Source organism: Elephas maximus, chromosome 11 (genome assembly GCF_024166365.1).
Source record: "Elephas maximus indicus isolate mEleMax1 chromosome 11, mEleMax1 primary haplotype, whole genome shotgun sequence".
In the NCBI taxonomy this organism is placed as follows: domain Eukaryota; kingdom Metazoa; phylum Chordata; class Mammalia; order Proboscidea; family Elephantidae; genus Elephas; species Elephas maximus.
In genome coordinates, this window is record NC_064829.1 from 113,487,069 (window position 1) to 113,505,382 (window position 18,314).

Here is an 18,314-nt window from a genome sequence, read left to right on the forward strand (position 1 = left end):
GCCATTCACATTTGTTGTAATTACTAACGTGGAACTTACTCCTGCCATCTAATTTGATGTTTTTTTTACTTTTATCATGCTTATACTTATTTCTCCACCTAACTATGCCCTATTCTTTACTGGTCTGGAAGCTTTTCATTCTATTTTAATTCCTCTTATTATTATTTTTTTTAACTCCCAGCCCCTGATAATCACTAGTTCACTTTTATCTCTATACATTTTCCTATCGTAGATATTCTGCATGTATGGAATCATAAAATATTTGTCCATTTGTGTCTGGTTTATTCCATTTAGCAAAATGTTTTCAAAGTTCATCCAGGTGGTAGCATGTATCAGAACTCTGTTTCTCTTTAAGACTGAATAATATTCCATTGGATGTACGTGCCGCATCTTGTTTATCCAGCATCCTCACCTTTTTAACGTAAGTTTAAACTTAGACTTTCTGTCACTATCTAGAGTTAGTATCTTCTATTCTTCCCAGGTGAAGACACGGAGAACCTCGCATCCCTGACCCAAACCTTCCCCAGGAGGAATCCAGGATGCAGGGCCCACCAGCCCCATAGTGTGTAAGTGACAATTCTGATTCTCTTGGGGCCAAAGAGTGTTTTAGCCCAACTGACCAGGCTAGTGGAGGTATTTCAGTGGTTCCTAAGGCCTCTGCCAAACCATATGAACCGAGACACCATTGCCAAGCTCCCTCCCTTACCTTCAGCCTCTGGACGATTTCCTTTATGTCATCCTCAGAGCCCTCTGTGGCCTGGAGGAAGATGTGGTCCCCTCGCCCGTAGAAGATTTTGAGCGTTGTGGAATCTGGGGTCCAGCCGATGACATCCCCGCAGTAGCAATTAAACACCACCTCCTTGGTGCGTAGGTCCAGGAGCACCACAAACTCGTTTGAAATTCCCAAAATGCAGTCGATTGCCACCCCCTGGGCGTAGTCCTGAGCTGCCACCCTCCAGGCAATGGCTCCAGCACTGTGCTGCTCAGCGCCTGCCCGTGCTTTTGTTTTCTCCTTCTTCTTGGAGGTCAGGGAGATGAGGTTGAACTTGCCAGAGGAATCGATGGGCGTGTTGGAGACACAGTTCTCAGCCAGGTCCTTGAGGTACTCCTGGCGGGTCCTGGTGGCCATGGTGTGAAACTTGTCAGATTTGTGCGCGGCGTTCTCAGCGTTGATCACCTTGGCCAGCAAGAAGTCTCTGAAGACATCGGATTTGCGGAATGTGGTTCCACTGGGGATGGGGGGGCCGAAAGGAGGGGCATCTTTGGATCGGGTCACAGCCATACTGAGGAGGGAGAAATCATTTAGATGGCAGAAAGAAAAGCATTTGACTCTCTTCAGACATAAAATACATGACCAGAAATAGGAGTTTCCTTTCTGAGAATGGAAGCCTGTCTGTGTCCAGTTAGTAAGCTACCAGCTAACTCGATTTGAAACGTCAGTAAGTTTTAGGGCGCATCTATTTTTACCTCCTACACAGCGGGTAGTGGAACACACAATGATATCCAAGTCATTCTCCCAGCATTGCTCAACTTTAGCTCTTCTTTTTGAAACATACAGATTGTGTGGTAGATTAAACTGTAGAGTGGCAAAAATTCATTCCTTCTGTCCACCTCTGTTGGCACATACTGGGCCCAGAAGGATGAGAGTCGCATGGAGCAGGCTGGCCCGACCTGTGGTCTGCAGCTCAGCCCAGCCCGCCCCAGCTGACCTACAGAGGGGTGAGCCAGAAACGAGCACGTCCGGGAGCCACTGAGTTTTAGGACGGTTTGTTACGTAGCGCTGTTGTAGGGATGCGCCACTGATGGGGAACATTTACGTGATTTAGCTGTCTTGAATACTTGTGTAACACTGTTAACCATTTCAACCAAGATTGTTTTAAAAATTCATTATTACAGGAAGTTAGAATCTAGGGATGCTTCCTGCTTCAGTTTTGACCAAGATGCCAACATGATGGAAATCAGACAGCAACTGAGTAAAAACGTAGAAAGGAAAGGATCTAAAGCCTGCTCCCCTCACCCATGTGAGCCTTCTCACCCACTAGGCAAACCACAGACAGAGGGAGGGTCTTGTCGGGTGGAAATCTGCGGAGAAAGCTGAATGGCAAGTCCCATCCTCTCCCCTCTCTTCCTCCCCAGTAGGGATCTCCTAGGTGGCCCTCACAGCAGGGGTTGGCTGGGGTCTCCTCCTGCCTGTGAGATCTGGGGCTGGGCAGGGAGTCCCTCAAAAGCCCACAGAACACAGACAGCCACGGTCCAAGTGACACATCCCTGCTTCCTTCCCACTCTTCCTCTCTACGTGCCGGCCCTGGATGTGTCAGCAACTGGCAGCAAGCAAGGCTGGGAGAAGAAGTGCGTGGTGGAGAAACAGAGAGGGTCCACGCGCCCCCTCGTCCACCGCAGGCTTCCAGGTGGGACAGTCACGAGACAGGAGTGAGGAGAGGACTGGCTGATGAATCAAGCTTGGAGATTTCATTACTATCTTGGATTTGACATTCTAATGACCAAATGGAGCTGAGACTCAGTGGCTGTAGGGCAGACAATGTCTGAAAGCAGCAGAAAGCCTAAGGCATCTGCAGAGCACTCACCGTGGCCAGGGGAAGGTGACCCTTGTGGAGAGAAGCTTAAAGGCTCTGCGGAAACACTGTGAGTTACGTTGTTAACATAACCACAACTGAAAACCAGATGAGTTGATGTAAATGACTGAGCGGTAAATTTACCAAGGGTTTCTTGAAGTGCACCATATTCCTGCTCTACCCAAACCCCCACCTGTGTGAGTACAGTGTAAAGAGAGACCTACTGTTTCTCTCTCTACTGGAGGATGATGTTTTATTCTTGATCGAAAAATATCCCGTGAAACCCAAATGCACTGTATTGCTTGCACGGGTTTTGCTGGCTCCCCTACATACACACTTTGACAAGGGAGAGAGTGCAACGTTCACCCTTGTATGACAAGCAGCTCCTGGACGCCCGTTCTCTTGAGCACTGGGCATACACCAAGCCCTGCCCTCCCAGAGCTTCCAGTCCAGGAAGAGAGACGTACTAAACAAACGCACAGATTACTGTGTAAACACAAAGAAAGTGAACAGGCTGTGTCACCACAAACAACAGAAGGACCCGGTCTGGATTCGAGGAAGCCAGGAGGGCTTCTCTGAGGAGGTGACAATTAGGCTGAGCTATGCGGGAGGAGTAGGGCCCAGAGGGAGCTCCAGGCAGGGGCTAGGAACGGGCACGCACAAGGAGGCCAGAGCCCAGGGAGCTAAGCACAGTGAGGGGGCGGAGGTTGGTAAGGATGCCAGGGCCCAGACCACCTGGGGTCCTGACGGTGTGTTAGCAGTTTCCATGTTATGCTAAGGACAGAGAACGAGCCCATGGTTCAAGCCAGCTGTCCACTGTGTGCCCCTCCACAGCCACCCCACCATTGTCTGCTCTGCTTGGTACTCTGGAAGCTGATCTTCAGGGATTCTGTCACTGGGCTCCTGTCCCCTCGGCTTCCAGCTCAGTTTGGTCAACAAGAGGCCCTGGCAGAAGATGGGAGGCAGGAGAAGGGAGGGGTTGGGCTATTTGCTTCCTTTCGCTCCCTCCCTACTGGGGCTGTGGTTCTTTACTCACAGTCCAGCTCCTGGGGCCACAGCTCTCACCGGCTGCCAGGACCTGCTCCCCCAGCCCCTGCCCCATCAAGCTTAGGGATGGGTAACAGCTCCCTGCTGCTGCTAGCCCCTAGGTGCCTCACCTTCCCTTACTGGTTCCCCTAACCTGCCCACACCTTGGGTAACAGTTTGCTCAATAACTCCCTCCCACTAAGTCCCTGAGGAACCATCAATTCCTTGCTAGGTTCCTGATGGCTGGAGGTGTCAGCCAAGCAGGCGGGCAATCTGCAAAGATCATGGGGGCTGCCCTGGAACAGCAGCCTGGAGAGGCCGGAGCACGCACAGGAGAGCAGCAAGGGGGCTCCCAGGTCATCAGGCCAGACTCCTCGCTCCCCACCTCCACTGTTCCTTGTCCAGTGACCCTGCTCCATGTTCCAGGAGCACCACCTAGGCAGGTACCGCCCTGGGCTTCCTGATTCCCCGGCGCAGGTGCTCAATACTGATTAAGCAAAAAAAAACCTAAACCCATTGCTGTCCAGTCAATTCCAACTCATAGCAAACCTTAGGACAGAGCAGAACTGCCTCATAGAGTTTCCAAGGAGCGGCTGGTGGATTTGAACTGCCAAACTTTTTGGTTAGCAGCTGAGCTGTTAACCACTGTACCAGTAGGGCTCCATATTAACTAAAGAATCATTAAGAACTGAGCAGAGCAGGAAGAAACAGCTTCTATCAGCACACAGTGTGTGCAGGTTTGAGAGAAAAGGGCATTTCCTGGTGGGGAGGCTCTCCCAGGACCACACAAACCAGGCAGGAATCCTTCCGTGGCAAAGCCGAATGCGCAGACCTCACCAGTCCCTCACCTCCAGTTAACACGTGGGCGTTCAGATTGTGGTTTCAAACGTGAATAGCTCTGCAGCTTCTTCATTCAGCATTTGGCTGCTTGTAGTGACAGGTTCTGGCTCTTCCCACAATCCTGATTCATGATTTTAAGAATCATGAAATTGCTAACTGCGGAAGGGTTGTGGACAATCAGAGCAGCTGGTCCCTTGCTTCCCCAGCAGCAGAGATGGGTTTTAGCACGCCACGGGCTGCGGGGACACTGGTGTGCTACTCAGAACTGACCCTGAGGCCCCCGGTCGGTGCGGCTCCGTAGGCGTCCCTAAAACATCTGCTTACTGCTCAGTGCCCGCTACGCCTGGGCCGGGCATCTCACACTCAGTGCTGTCGCGCTGATTCCAGCTCACAGCCGCCCTGCGGAACAGAGCAGAACCGCCCCACAGTTTCCAAGGAGCGGCTGGTGGGTTCACACTGCCGGCCTTTGATTGGCAGCCGGGCTTCTAACCACCGCGGCACCAGGGCCCTGTCCAGTCGGCACCGTGTGGCGAGTGAGGGAACCCTGGTGGCGCGGTGGTTGAGCGCTTGCTGCTAATTAAAAGTCTGGCGGTTGGAACCGCCGTCCGCTTCCTGGGAAGAAGATGTGGCACTCTGCTTCCACGAAGATTTCAGCCTGGGCAACTCTACCGTCCCACGTGGTCGCTGTGAGTCGGAACCGACGGCAGCGGGTACATGCCAGACGCTGCGCTGTTAGACATACAGAGGTGAACGTGATGTGGGGTCCCCTTCGAGGGAGGCTACGTCGCCGCGTGGGAGGGGTGGTCACCCCCTGCAGGAGGTCAGAGGTGTGTCTGAGTTCAGTCTTGAAGGACAATCAGGAACTCACTTGGGGGCGGGGTTACAAGGGGCCCAGGGTCAGGAGGTCAGGCTAGGCTGCTGGGGCCTGGAGCTCCAGGAAGGGCTCCCAGCAGGGGAGAGAGAGTGAGGTTTGCCCAGAGGGTGGCTGCCTGTGGGTAAGGAGGGGGCGGAAGCCAGCTGGGGGGAGGTGGGGCTGGAGGATGAGGGTGGATCTCTAACGTTTTCTTTCTTTAAAAAAAAAAAAAAAAGAGTGGAAGCAGATATGGCAAAATGTTAACATCTGTTAAATCTCGGTGGTAGGCACATGGGTGTCTGTTGTATTATTTTCTGTCCTTTTCAGAGTGTTTACAATTTTGCATAATAAAAATATCTTAAATTGAACTGTGAAAAAACAAGAAAGGTTTTGTGCATCAGGAAAAGAAACGATCCTGGAGGCTGAGCAGAGGCCGATGGGAAGGGACGAGAGGGGAGGGTGGGTGGCTACAAGGCTGCTGTGAGAACTCAGGTCAGAGAGGACCCAGCGCGGGGGAAGGGCAGAAGGGACCAAACCTCCTCCAGTGCGCTACTGGAAGGCTGTCTCCTATTCTGCTTGGAGTGTGTGTGTGCACGTCTGTGTGTGTACGTGTGTTTGTGTGTGTGTGTACACATCACCACCTTCCCCACCAAGGTTGCCTTTCGGCAGCCAAGGAACAACGCACCTTTAAACTCTCTAGTATTGTCTGAATGGGAGCCCTGGGGGTGCAGTGGTTAAGCATCTGGCTGCTAACTGAAAGGTCAGCAGTTCAAATCCATCAGCTGCTCCTTGGAAACCCTATGGGGCAGTTCTACTCTGTTCTTTAGGGTTGCTATGAGTCGGAATCGACTTGATGGCAGAGGATTTTTCTTTTTTTGGTTGTCTGAACTTCAAATCATTAAAAAAAAAAAAAATCAATTAAAAAAAACCAGAAAACGACACACCCAAGCTCACTCCCTGGAGTCTGACGTGCTGCTCTGGGAAAATGAGGAGTTAACAGGATGGCTTTGAGGGAGCACAGCTCTATCCTCCCGCGCCATACCCACAGCTCTCCCTTTGTCCTTTGCCGGCCGCCCCCGCCCTTGGTGAGAGCTGTTGCTCAGAGGACATGGTGGATGTGAGGCCTGAGTTACTTGGTAACTTGTGAACTAAAGCCCGTTGATGCTACCTCCCGACAGGGACCACCGTGGGCTTTGCTGGCCCTGTCTCCATCCCTCTATTTTCTGGTTCTCCTTTGGGAAACCACTCCTCTGCCTCCCAGGCCAGGTGGTCAGTTGCCTTCGGCCTGGCTCTGGGATAGGGCTGTGACTGGGGTCAGGTCAAGGCGCCTCAGTGCTGGGGCTTTAGATGCAGCTCTGGGGGAAGGAAAGCTCTTTTTGCTGGGTTTGCAGCTGGCAGGGTGTTAAGCTCAGAGCTCCAGAAAGTGAAGCCATGTACACAGAGGAAAGCTGAGCAGGTCCAGGCTTGTCATTTCTGTAAGCCAAGAGATACTCACACTTCTTACACCTGACTCAGGTGGATTTTCTGTCACTTGGCAACCAAACGATTTCAGGCAGATATAAATCCCTGATAACTTCCTTGTCCAGATGAGGGAGACATGCCCCTTCTGGCTGAGAACCACTCTCTTGGAAGGCTGGGAACGTGTGGACACAGTCCCCTGCTGAAGCATAGACAACAGACAGAGAAGCTGCCCGCCCGGCTGTCCGTTCTCACTTTGCATGTCACCTGGACGCTGGGAACTACCTTTTTGGGGCTGCCCTGTGTGTGCATGGGGTGGGGGTGCCTGCCGGTCCCAGCGGGACAGCGTCAAGCGGTGCGCACCTGTAGGAGACGCTCTCAGTGCAGGGGTTGTGGACTCGGACGATGATAAAGACGTGCTGAAAGTGCGAGCGGATATTCTTGGGGGTGAAGGGCAGTGCCCCAGGCTCCTGGAAGATGATGGTCACGATGTCGTTCCCTATGTGCCTCTTCCTCAGGAGCTGTGAAGGGAGAACAGACGGGGAAAGAGGATGGCATCAGAGGCGGCTGGAGCGGGATGAGGGCTGCAGAGGACACGGTGTACTCAGGGCAGGGCCAGAAAGGGCAGCTCTGCTCACCGAGAACATGTTGCTAAAAATACTGTCTCCTGTTAACGGCTATTTCCATCAGTGGCAGACCCTGCTGGTTGTCCTCCCAGCGACCACTCCCCCCTTTTCCCATGAACTAAAGACATATCAACACATGTACGCATAAATGGCCTTTCCTCCTCTTCTTTCTTGTCTGTCACTGAAGTGGGGACAGACAAGAACAGGGTTTTTGTCTGTTTTGTTCACTGCCCACTACCTTCTCCAGTGATACAGTGCCTGGTACACAGTAACCCAAAAAATCCAAACCCACTGCCGCCAAGTCGATTCTGACTCACAGCGACCCTACAGGACAGAATAGAACCCGCCCCATAGGATTTCCAATGAGCGGCTGGTGGATTCGAACTGCCAACATTTTGGTTAGCAGCTGAGCTCTTAACCATTGTGAAGTGCTCAATAAACGTTGACTGAATGACAGCATGGGCCAGTGGTCCTCAACTTGCCCAAAGCCACAATCATGAACAACGGTGGCCAGACCAGAGACCGCCGGCAGGACCCTGAGCTGCTGGGTCAGCTGCAGCTGCAGGGTGGCCATAAGGGCACCCTGCCCTCCCTCCCCTCTGCCCTTCCCCCTCCTGCTCTGCCCGTCAGTCTCTGGGGAGGACCACCATCTTCACAGGCGATGCCGTCACAGTGCTTTTGCTTATTTGCTGAAATTACACTGTTCTTACTTACACAAGTTTAGTCCTCACATAACTATGATGTAATTCACGTTGGTAGCATACGATGAGGTGGCTGCACGTAAAACCTGAACACATTTATCAGCACAACTCAGACTACTGGGTTGCTAGTTTTTTGACTGTATTTTAAATTGGATTAATCGGAAATTCTAGATTAAGTGCTGATTTACTGGGGCAGACCGTGTACCAGGCATTTCACATCCACATCTTACATCCATCTTAACTTCATGACAACCTGATGAGGTGTTAACTCACCCTCACTCCCTTTAACAGATGAGAGAACGTAGGCTCAGAGAGGCTAAATGATTTACCCTAGGTCACACAGTTGTGGTAGCAAAGAACCAGGGTTCTCACCCACTTCTGCCTGGTTCCAGAACCCATGCTTTTCTCCATCACCCTTCCAAATACCCAGGCATAGGGGCTGCTCCCTGTGGACCTACTATGTGCTGGGCCCTGCTTCATGCTCTGGTTTCATGCACAAGCACATGGACCTTTCTCAACAACCCGAAGACACGGGCAACATCATTCTGCCCACCTGACAGAGGAGGGACCCGAGGCTCAGAGAGGTAAAACCACTAACCTGAGATCACACAGCTAGGAAGTGGCAAAGAACTCAAACTCAGGTCTAACTCTGAGACCCACCCTCTTAACAGCATGCTATTAGGTTATTAACCTTATAAAATTATTGATATTTGATCCTTTTTTAAAAATTGTACTTTAGGTAAAAGTTTACAGTTCAACTCTCACACAAAAATTCATACACATATTGTTATGTAACCCTAGCTACAAGCCCTATAATGTGACAGCACACTCCCCTTTTCCACCCCGGGTTTCCCGTGTCCATCGAACCAGCTCCTGTCCCTTCCTGCCTTCTCATTCTGCCTCTGGATAAGAGCCGCCCATTTGGTCCCGTGAATCCGCTTACCTAAGAAGCACACTCTTCAAGAGTATTATTTTGTTTTATAGTCTAATCTTTGCCTGAAGAGTGGTCGTTGGGAATGGTTTTAGTTCTGGGTTAACACAGCATCCAGGGCCATGGCTTCGGGGGTTCTTCCAGTCTCAGTCAGACCATTAAGTCTGGTCTTTTTATGTGACTTTGAATTCTGTTCCACACTTTTCTTCTGTTCTGTCAGGGACTGTCTGTTGTATTCTCTACCAAGGGCAGTCATTGGTGGTAGCCGGGCACCATCTAGTTCTTCTGGTCTCAGGCTGATGGAGTCTCTGGTTTATGTGGTCCTTTTGTCTCTTAGGCTACTATTTTCCTTGTGTTTTTGGTGTTCTTCATTCTCCTTTGCTCCAGGTGGGTTGGGACCAATTGATGTATCTTAAGGGCTGCTCTCAAGGTTTTAAGACCCCAGATGCCCCTGACCAAAGTGGGATACAGAACATTAATAAATTTTCTTATGCCAATTGACCTAGATGTTCCCTGAAACCATGGTCCCTAGATCCCCGCCCCTGCTACTCTGTCCTTTAAAGTGTTTGGTTGTGTTCAGGAAACTTCCTAGCTTTTGGTTTAGCCCAATTGCGCTGACTTCTCCTGTACTGTGTGTTGACTTCCCTTTACCTAAACTAATTCTTGTCTACCATCTAGTTCGTGACTTCCCCCTCCCTCCCTCCCCACCCTCATAACCATCAAAGAATGTTTTCTTCTGTGTTTAAATCTTTTCTTGAGTTCTTATAACAGTGGTGATATTTGACCGTTTTTGACCAACAAAATCTACAATGTCATCTGCACCAACTGGAAAAATATACACTTCCTAAACTGTCAACAACTTACAGGGTTTCTGTTAGTAATGAGGAAGAATGGCTCCTGGGGCCCCATCTGCATGGGGTGTCCAGGAGAAGACACGGGTGCACTGGCAGCCTCTTGGCAGAGGGTGTGTGCTGGTTTTGTCCACCCAGCACTCACACTCCCTCTGTTGGTAAGCACACTCGGGTCCCCCTTGGGGAAAGCATCTCCCTGATCTCTGCCTAGGTTTCAAGGTCAATTGCCCACTACAGGGGTGATCACGTGCTCATCCAGGCCCAGGGATTGGCTCAGGAGCTGGCACATAAATGATCCAATAAGATCCACCCCTGAAGCTGCTTCTGGAACATCTGGGAAGAAACGGTTCTTTCTCCTGGGGTGGCTAAGGCGGTGGGATGTGAGTCTCGGGCTGCTCGGGGGGTGTCTCTGCCACTACTTGGGTAGACCTCTGAATGAAGCCAGCGCAAAGAAAAACAGAGCTGAGAAACGGAGAGGATTTCAAACCTTCTCTGAGGCCCTGGAGGCAGCCATACCTAAAGCCAGCCCTGTCTCAGCACTTCAGACTTACATAACCCAGTAAATTCCATTTTTTGCTTATGCTAACTTGATTTGAGTCTCTTTCATTTGCAATTCTTTCTCACAGGACCCCTGATGACTCAAGAGAATGTTGACTGATCCATTCTTCTTTCTCATAGGATCCCTGATGACTCAAAATAACGCTGACTGATCCATTCTTCTTTCTCACAGGACCCCTGATGACTCAAGAGGCCCTCAGGGGAGTTGAGGTAGCTGGAGGCTAGCGACGTGGCCAGGAATGGCAAGAAAAACTGGCACCAAACAGACATCAAACCTCACCAGGCCTAGTCTGTAATCCCCAGGTGAAGTGACCAAGTACCAAGGGGTCTGCAAGGCCAGGTGCCTCCATCTGGTCCACAGGACGGTGCCAGGAGAGCCAAGGCCAGGAGGCAGCCACCCAACAGCAACGTGAGGCAGAGCACCTTGGGACTCACTTGTGCGTTGTTTTGGGCCCCTACCCTGGCCCTACTGACCTGCTGCCTGTTGTTGGGGGTATATGGAAGCAGGGTGGAGACGTGGAACATGATCTCGTAGTCCTGGTACGTCGTGTAGAGGGAGTGGGTTCCCGTGGAGTCAGCTGAAACAGAAACACCACTTAGCGCCGCGTTCCCAAACCGCTGGGTTTCTGCTATATCCCACATGCCATATGTGCTCATCTTTAACTTGAGGTTTTTGCTTAAGCCCACTTTTTAAAATTAAATAAATTCAGATTAAAAAAAGAAACCTTACATCACATACTTACCAGCCTGGTAAAAATTAAAAAATCTGATAGTATCAAGGGTTGGCGAGGATGTGGAGCAACTGAAACTCCTCAGGTGGCTGGTGAGGTGTGCAAATTGGTACAACCACCTGGGAAAACTTTTAGCAATATCTGTTAAAGCTGATGACAGGCTCAATCAATGACCCAGCACTTCCTCTCCTAGGATCCTAGCACATGTGCCCCAGGATACGGGTACAAGAATCTTCAAATGTCAATCAAAAATACCGTGGAAAAATATACAGCCACGAAAAGAAATGAGTTATAGCTACACTATGACGGAACCTCACAACTTGATAATGCCGAGTGAAAAACGCCAGACATAAAAGAGCACATACTGTACAATTCCTTACGGGACAGAGTAGAACCGCCCCATGAGTTTCCAAGGAGCGTTTGGTGGATTCGAACTGCCGACCTTTGGGTTAGCAGCCCAGCTCTTAACCACTGTGCCACCAGGGTTCTGACTCCATTCACATTACATTCAGAAGCAGGCAAAGCAAATTACACTGTTGAGGGATGCAGCAACATACAGGTGGCAAAACTACAAAGAAAAGCAAAGAAATGATTACCACACAAGTCAGGACAGTGGTTATCTCTAATGAGAGAGAGCGCTGTGCCACAGAGAGGCACCTCCCTATTATCCACCCCATGTTTCTGAGGGGGAAACTGAGGTACAGAGATGGAGTGACCTGCCCAAGTTCACGCCTCTGTGAGTGGTGGTACGTGAAACGGAACCCAGGCCATTTAGCTCAGTCTGTTTTCTTAACGTTACTCAACACTGCCTCGGGAGGGTTTCTCATTCCTTATAGGAAACAGGCCCATCCCTAACCTTTAGCCCTAAGAGCCCTGCACAGAGGGGCCCCTGCCGGCTGCCCTAGCCTCATCTTCCACACCAGCTCCACAACAACAGCCTCTGGACCTCAAAGCCTTTGGGAGTGCTATGCCCGTTGCCGGGAATGCTTTTCCTGCGTCCTCTCTTTGCCGATTTTATTCCAACTCAGCCCTCTGAGGCCACATGTCACAAGGGAACCTTCCTGCCCTACACGGGGTCAGGTTCCCCACATGTGCTCGTATCATTTTGAACTGCTCCTTCCTGACACTGAACATAACTGGCCGTCTCACCTGTGGCCAGGGGCCGGAGAGCTGTGTGGGGCAGAGCCTGAAGCCACCCTGTGCCCCTGCAGTACTGGGTCCAGCAGAGGGCCTTGCCGGGGAGGACAGCCAGAAGGGCTGTCCTGAATGCAAGAACCCACAAGCCATGCTGTACCCCACACCAGGGGGTCTCACTGAGCCCTGGAACCCCATTCCTTGGTCCTTTCGTGTTCATGTCTCCCAGCTCTATTTAACTGTTAGAGGTGTTGGGGAAAGTGGTGAAGCAGACAGGGAAGGCCCTGTCCTTGTGCGGTTCACATCCTAGGGGAGGACCTGTGACAGATGGGGACACTGAAGCCCCGGGTCAGCCGGTAACAGAGCCAAGCCTGAAGCCAGCTGACAGCCAGGTGGTTACTAAAGCCAGGGGCACCCCTGTCTACTAGGTGGGGAAACTGCTCCCATTGGTCCTTTGAGCAAAGCCCCTTCCCACAGGAGCCACACCAGCCACCACAGCCAACATTTGTTTGAGGGCTAATTCTGTGTGAGGCACTCACTGCGCTGGCCGTCCAACCCTCACAGCAACCCAGCAAGGGGGCGAGAATATTACCTTCATTTTGGGGACAGAGAAGTTGGGCCTCAGGAGGAGATAGCTGCTTGAAAAGGGAGGTACTAACTCTCCTCTTCCTTCTTCTGCTCCTTTAGCTGAATCCTTAAATACCATCACCAGTAACAACCACAGTGGCCACGCTCACACTTGCTAAGGGCTTCCTGTGGCTCAGCCATGCCATCACCTAAGCCTTCATCTTCCAGATAGGGAAACTGAGGCTTGACGAGGTAAGGTGAAGAGTAAGTGACTGACAGCAAGGGCTCCATTCTGGGGCTTTCCGACACCCAGCCCAAGCAACTAACCCAACAACAGCCCATCCCTCAAGGAAAACGAGCAGTCTGCGCCCCACCCAGAAAGCTGTGATACTGGTTCGGCACGTCACCCACCATCCCTCACAAAAGCTCCTTATTAGGGAACGTTTGGACCCTAAACATCATCTGCTTGCCCAGAGAATGATCTAACAAGACCTCTGTACCAACCACCACCCACGCTCGTGTGAATATGGTTTCCAGGTCTACCTTCCCTTCTCCTCCAAGAGGTAACCACCGTCCTAAACATTGTGTCTGTCATTGCTTGGCTTTCCAAGCGCTTCACAGAGAAGAACAAATTCCCACACAACACACTGCTGGAGTTTGCTCTGTAAAGCCACCTTGTACAAATGCCATCATTCAGAGTGTGCTCGTCTGAGGCCTGGGCTCTGTGCTCAGCATGCCACATGGCCCTCATCCAGGCTGGTGGATGCAGTGTGGTTCGTTGTCACTGCTGTGCTGCTCTCCGCTGCTGTGACAGAACTGTGATTCTGACAGTGTGCACAGGGCACTGCAGCCTTCCACTGGTGCGAACACTCGGGACCCCTGGTGTGAACACTCAGGACACCTGGTGCACGAGTGCAGGAGCTCAGAGTACATGTCTAGGAGTGCCACTGTGAGACACGGAGCAGGTGCACCCTCAAACGTGACTAGAATGTGCCTTACTGTCTTCCACAGCGCCTGGGCCGTCTGCACCCCCACCGACAGGGTCCTCCAGCACCGCCGCCCCGCGTTCCTCACCTCACTATCCCAGGCCTTCTAACTCCTGTCCATTGGGTAGGTGGGTGGGCAGAGGCGGCAAGCTGTCACCTAACTGGCTTCCCCTGAGGGGGTGCCACCGCCACTTACTCTTCACGTCCAGCTGGGCGGCGTACTTGGTGAAGCCCTTCAGGCAGACCTTCTCGCCGATCAGGGAGAGGAACTCCTCGAAGGCTGGGCCCGCCTCCTCGTTGTTGTACATCTCCTCCTCGGAGCTCTGGCCTGCCCTGCAGTAGAGCACACCCACCTTGTGCTTCCGGCAGAGCTGTGGGAACAAGGACGGCTGTGAGAAGACAGGCCAGGCGGAGATGTGACCGGGAGTAAACAAAAGGGCTTTCTAAGGCGCTGCACCCTAGGAGCCGCTGGTGGGGTCGCATGGAAATGAAGGGCCAGAGCCAGAGGGGAAAGAAAAAGGATGGTAGGGCCTGTCCAGTTGTCCCCGTGCCGCCCGCTCTTGTTCTCCCCAGGGAAGACAGCTAGTGATGCCATTCTCAGTGAAAGGGCCTCCGTTGGCCAGGTTCCCATGGCAGGTGGACTGGGGCTGGCTGAGATTCTGCACAAGGGAACTCTAGAAGTTCAGGGCCCACAGTCAACATTTTTTTAGGGAGTGGGTCCCCGGTAGCCACATTCGCTTTACGTATTGCCAATTCTCCTGGTCAAGGGGACTGGAGCACAGAAACCTGACTTGAGGGTGGGCTGACCAGACGCTCTTCCAGGATGGAGAGTCAGCTCGCTGGGCTCTACATCGCGACAGCCCAGCGACTCTAGGACCATGGCGGGGGCATGGTCTATCACGGGGCCGAGAAACAGAAGGCACCAATGTGTAGCGAGAGGGAAAAAGGAAGCAGAGGTGAAAGACCCAGGGATGGTGATCCTGATGGCCTTCTCACCCCAGCCATTTCCCTCCCAAGACCCAAGTTCACTCTTGCCCTTGGCATCTCTAGAATTTGGTTATAGATCCCTCTGTTTGCTGAAACTAGCTTAAGTAGGTTTGTTTCTTGCAAAACAAACAAGCAAACGCAAAAGCAAAAACCAAAGTGACCAAGGGAAAGAGGTCTGGGAGCGGGGTTGCGGGCCGTGGCCCCAGTGGTCCCTCGCCCCCCACAAGCCCCTGGCTCACCCCCTGCTCGTCCAGCTTCAGCAGCTGCTCTGTCACCTTGGGGGTGTTGAGAGCCAGTCGCAGGCAGTGGATGTTGAGTTCTGGGATGACGTACTCCAGGGCGTCCTTCAAGGGGAGGCCCCGCCCTGTCCCATGCTTCGTGGCTGTGGGTGTGGCATCCTCCAGGATGGAGCCCCGCAGGGTGATGAGCTGCTCAAAGCAGAGAAGGGAAGGTGAGGGGGCTCTAAGGACCCAGGAAGGGTTTCCAAAGAGATGTGCGTGATGGTTAGAAGCTTGGGCGCTGGGCTCAGAAAGTCCTGGGTCTGAGCCAGGACTTGAACTTGCTACTTCCTGGCTATGTGTCCAAGTGGCTTTATATCTCTGAGCCTCAGCTTCCTCTTTTGTGAAGCGGACACAGTGACAGTTATCATAACCCCAAAGGGGTGTTGGAAGGACTGAATGCTGCCAGAGACACAACACGCCTGGCACATTCCTTCCTTCGTCCGCTCCTTCTGTGTGCCAGCTCTGATCCACGTGCAGTGAGTAAGACGAAAGACTCCTGCCCTCACGGAGCTGACGTGCTGGTGAGGGAGATGAACGGTGTCAGGCAGTAGGAAGTGGAATGAATAACACAGGCACCACGTGACAGGGAGCACTCGGATGACAGCTCTCGTTGTGGTTATTACACTTCTATCACATCATATCACGGCATAGCAGAGCATACACACGCTATGTATGCTCTTATGTAAAACACCTGCCTGCCCCCGACACTGGCACCATCTTGGATCTTCAACTATGGCACTGGTTTTCAACTCGGTTTCATGATAAAAATCGCACCAGTGAGTATAATTCAGAAGCCCTGGTGGTGCAGTGGTTAAGCGCTTGGCTGCCAGCCGAAAGGTCGGTGTTTGAACTCACCAGCGGCGCTGTGGGAAAGATGTGGCAGTCTGCTTCTGTAAAGATTTACAGTCTTGGAAACCCGATGGGGGAGTTCTGCCTTGTCCTACAGGGTCACAATGAGTTGGAATCTTGATGGCAATGGGTTTTATGGGCTCTAATTCACTTTATCTGCGGAGGAGCCCGGGTGTGCAAGTATGTATCAGCATACGTATATATACACACACACACGTATATACACACATTTTTAATCCCCTCTCAAGTGATTCTGATGTAGCAGCCGGGATTGAGAACCTCCAGTCAAAGGCAATCATGACCATCTCCTTCCTCTTCCCAAGATGTTGCTTTCCTAAACTGGAGTAGCCATGTGGAAATGTGAGGAGAATTTTGCTTGGGGGAGACTTTGGAAGCAGATTCTCTTGTCTAATAAAAGGTAAGCCCTTTTCTACCTTCCATTCCTCTTGCTCGGGACATGGGTATGAGGATGCGATGTCTGGAGCTGTCGTAGCTATCTTGTCATCACGAGGGAAGAGACAAGAAAATCACAGGGAGGTTGACCCTTCTACTTTTACCTCTAGCTTTCTTATTAAGTAATTCAAATAACCCCTATTTGTTTCGGCTTTGGTCAGGCAGGAACTAAACTCACTGTGCAGCTGAAGTCACTCCTAACTGATACATACTTTAATAATATGTCACATTTATGAAGGCCATACTGCATTCCAGGTACTGCAGTAATTACCTAATTGCACGTGCAGGTCCTTTTAGGGGAGGTTTTATTATCTCTATTTTACAGATGAGGAAACTGAAGCTCTAAGAGGTTAGGCACCTTATCCAGGCACAGATCTGACGAGTGTCTGAACTAGGATTTCAAGTCAGGTCTGACTGCTCCAAAACCTTGTTTTTTTTTCTTTTGAATTTTTTTTTACTGTAAGTATAACCCACAAACAGAAAAATGCATAAAACACATATGTACAGCTAAAGGAATGATCACCAAATGAACACGGGTCATCGCCATCCAGATCCACGGGTCATCGCCATCCAGATCAAGACACACATTTCCAGCCCCCGGAAGCTTCTTCGTGGGCCTGATCTCCTTTCCGAAGCTAACGCTCTCTCACTTTCAACACTGTCTTTGATTTCTGACTATTTCTGAGCTTTGAGCAGTTTGTATTCTTTCCTATCTGGCTTGTTTCTCTTAACGCTGCATGCGTGAGATTCGATGGCACGGTTGCCGCAGACCGACGCTCTTACCCCAGTGATGTAGCCTACGTCCCGCTGCTGAGCAATGGAGCTGCTTCCAGCGTTTCACAACTGTGAACAGCGCCGTTATGAAAATGCACAGAAGCACTTCTTGGGCACATGAACGTGCTGGTTATTTGGGGGGCTTTATACCTAGGGGAGCCCTGGAGGCGCAGTGGTTAAGAGCTTGGCTGCTAGCCAAAAGGTTAGCAGTTTGAATCCATCAGCTGCTCCTTGGAAGCGCTATAGGGCATTTCTACGCTGTCCTATAAGGTCACTATGAGTCAGAATCGACTCGATGGCAATGAGCTTTATACTCTGAGAGAAGCTGCTGAGTCACCAAGCATGTTAATCTTCAATCTTACTGAACTGCCAAAATTTTCCAAGTGGTTGTACCAATGTACACCCTGCTAGCCCTGTCTGAGAGCCCTGTTGCATCCCGTCCTTGCCAACACAAGTTCATGCTTTTACCTGCAACGTGCACTGGCCATCAGTTACGCCATGCCCTGGGCCAGGCACAGCGGGTCCAACACAGCACCTTGTAGTGCTCCAGACCCTAGGCATGGCAGAGGGCTAGAGCACCACAAGGGAAAAGTTCTACACCTGAGGGGCTTGTTAGAGGCACCAAAAACACATTTGGGGTTCTGGTTGAAAGACCACAGGAGGATCAGCGTTAACTGAAAACTCACGCTCACCCTAAGACCACAGACAGACTCAGGAGGAGGCAAAAACAAACCTGTCAAGACTTCATCTCTGAGAATACAACTCATCCTCGGCAAACGGGACCTGGCAGGAGGCTCAGGTGGAAAGAATGACATGAGCTCGATGTTGGGAGCTCCCAGCTCTGGCCCTCGTCAGCAGTAAAAACAAATCTCTCTCACCACCGCAGGGTGGTCCTCCCACAGATCGTGAAGAGCAATGATGTCGGATGCTCGGCCCGGCCAATCTGGGTGGCCCTGGGGCTGAGGTTTCAATGCAGTGCTGATAGGCGGGATCTCTGTTCTGAGATCCCACGGACCCTGTCCCACAGCGCCCTCTGCTGGGGCCGAGTGACCGGAACTGTTCCTTCTTCCACACCGAAGACGGTGGCCTCCAGCTGACCGAGGCTTAGGACTTGAAAAGCTCCCAGATTTCCCTT

The 18,314-nt window shown here is 51.5% G+C and overlaps 1 protein-coding gene across 7 annotated transcripts in view; it reads right to left on the reverse strand.

Annotated features, from left to right (window-relative positions):
• SIPA1L3 (signal induced proliferation associated 1 like 3) overlaps positions 1-18,314 on the reverse strand; it is a 292,300-nt gene that overhangs the window by 87,992 nt on the left and 185,994 nt on the right. For all 7 annotated transcript variants that reach the window (XM_049901371.1, XM_049901365.1, XM_049901368.1 and 4 more), the window contains 5 exons: positions 15,062-15,250; positions 14,032-14,206; positions 10,892-10,995; positions 7,114-7,271; positions 707-1,283 (listed from right to left, as the gene is read on the reverse strand). In XM_049901371.1, coding sequence (XP_049757328.1) covers positions 707-1,283; positions 7,114-7,271; positions 10,892-10,995; positions 14,032-14,206; positions 15,062-15,250 — 1,203 coding nt within the window. The remainder of the gene's footprint in view (positions 1-706; positions 1,284-7,113; positions 7,272-10,891; positions 10,996-14,031; positions 14,207-15,061; positions 15,251-18,314) is intronic.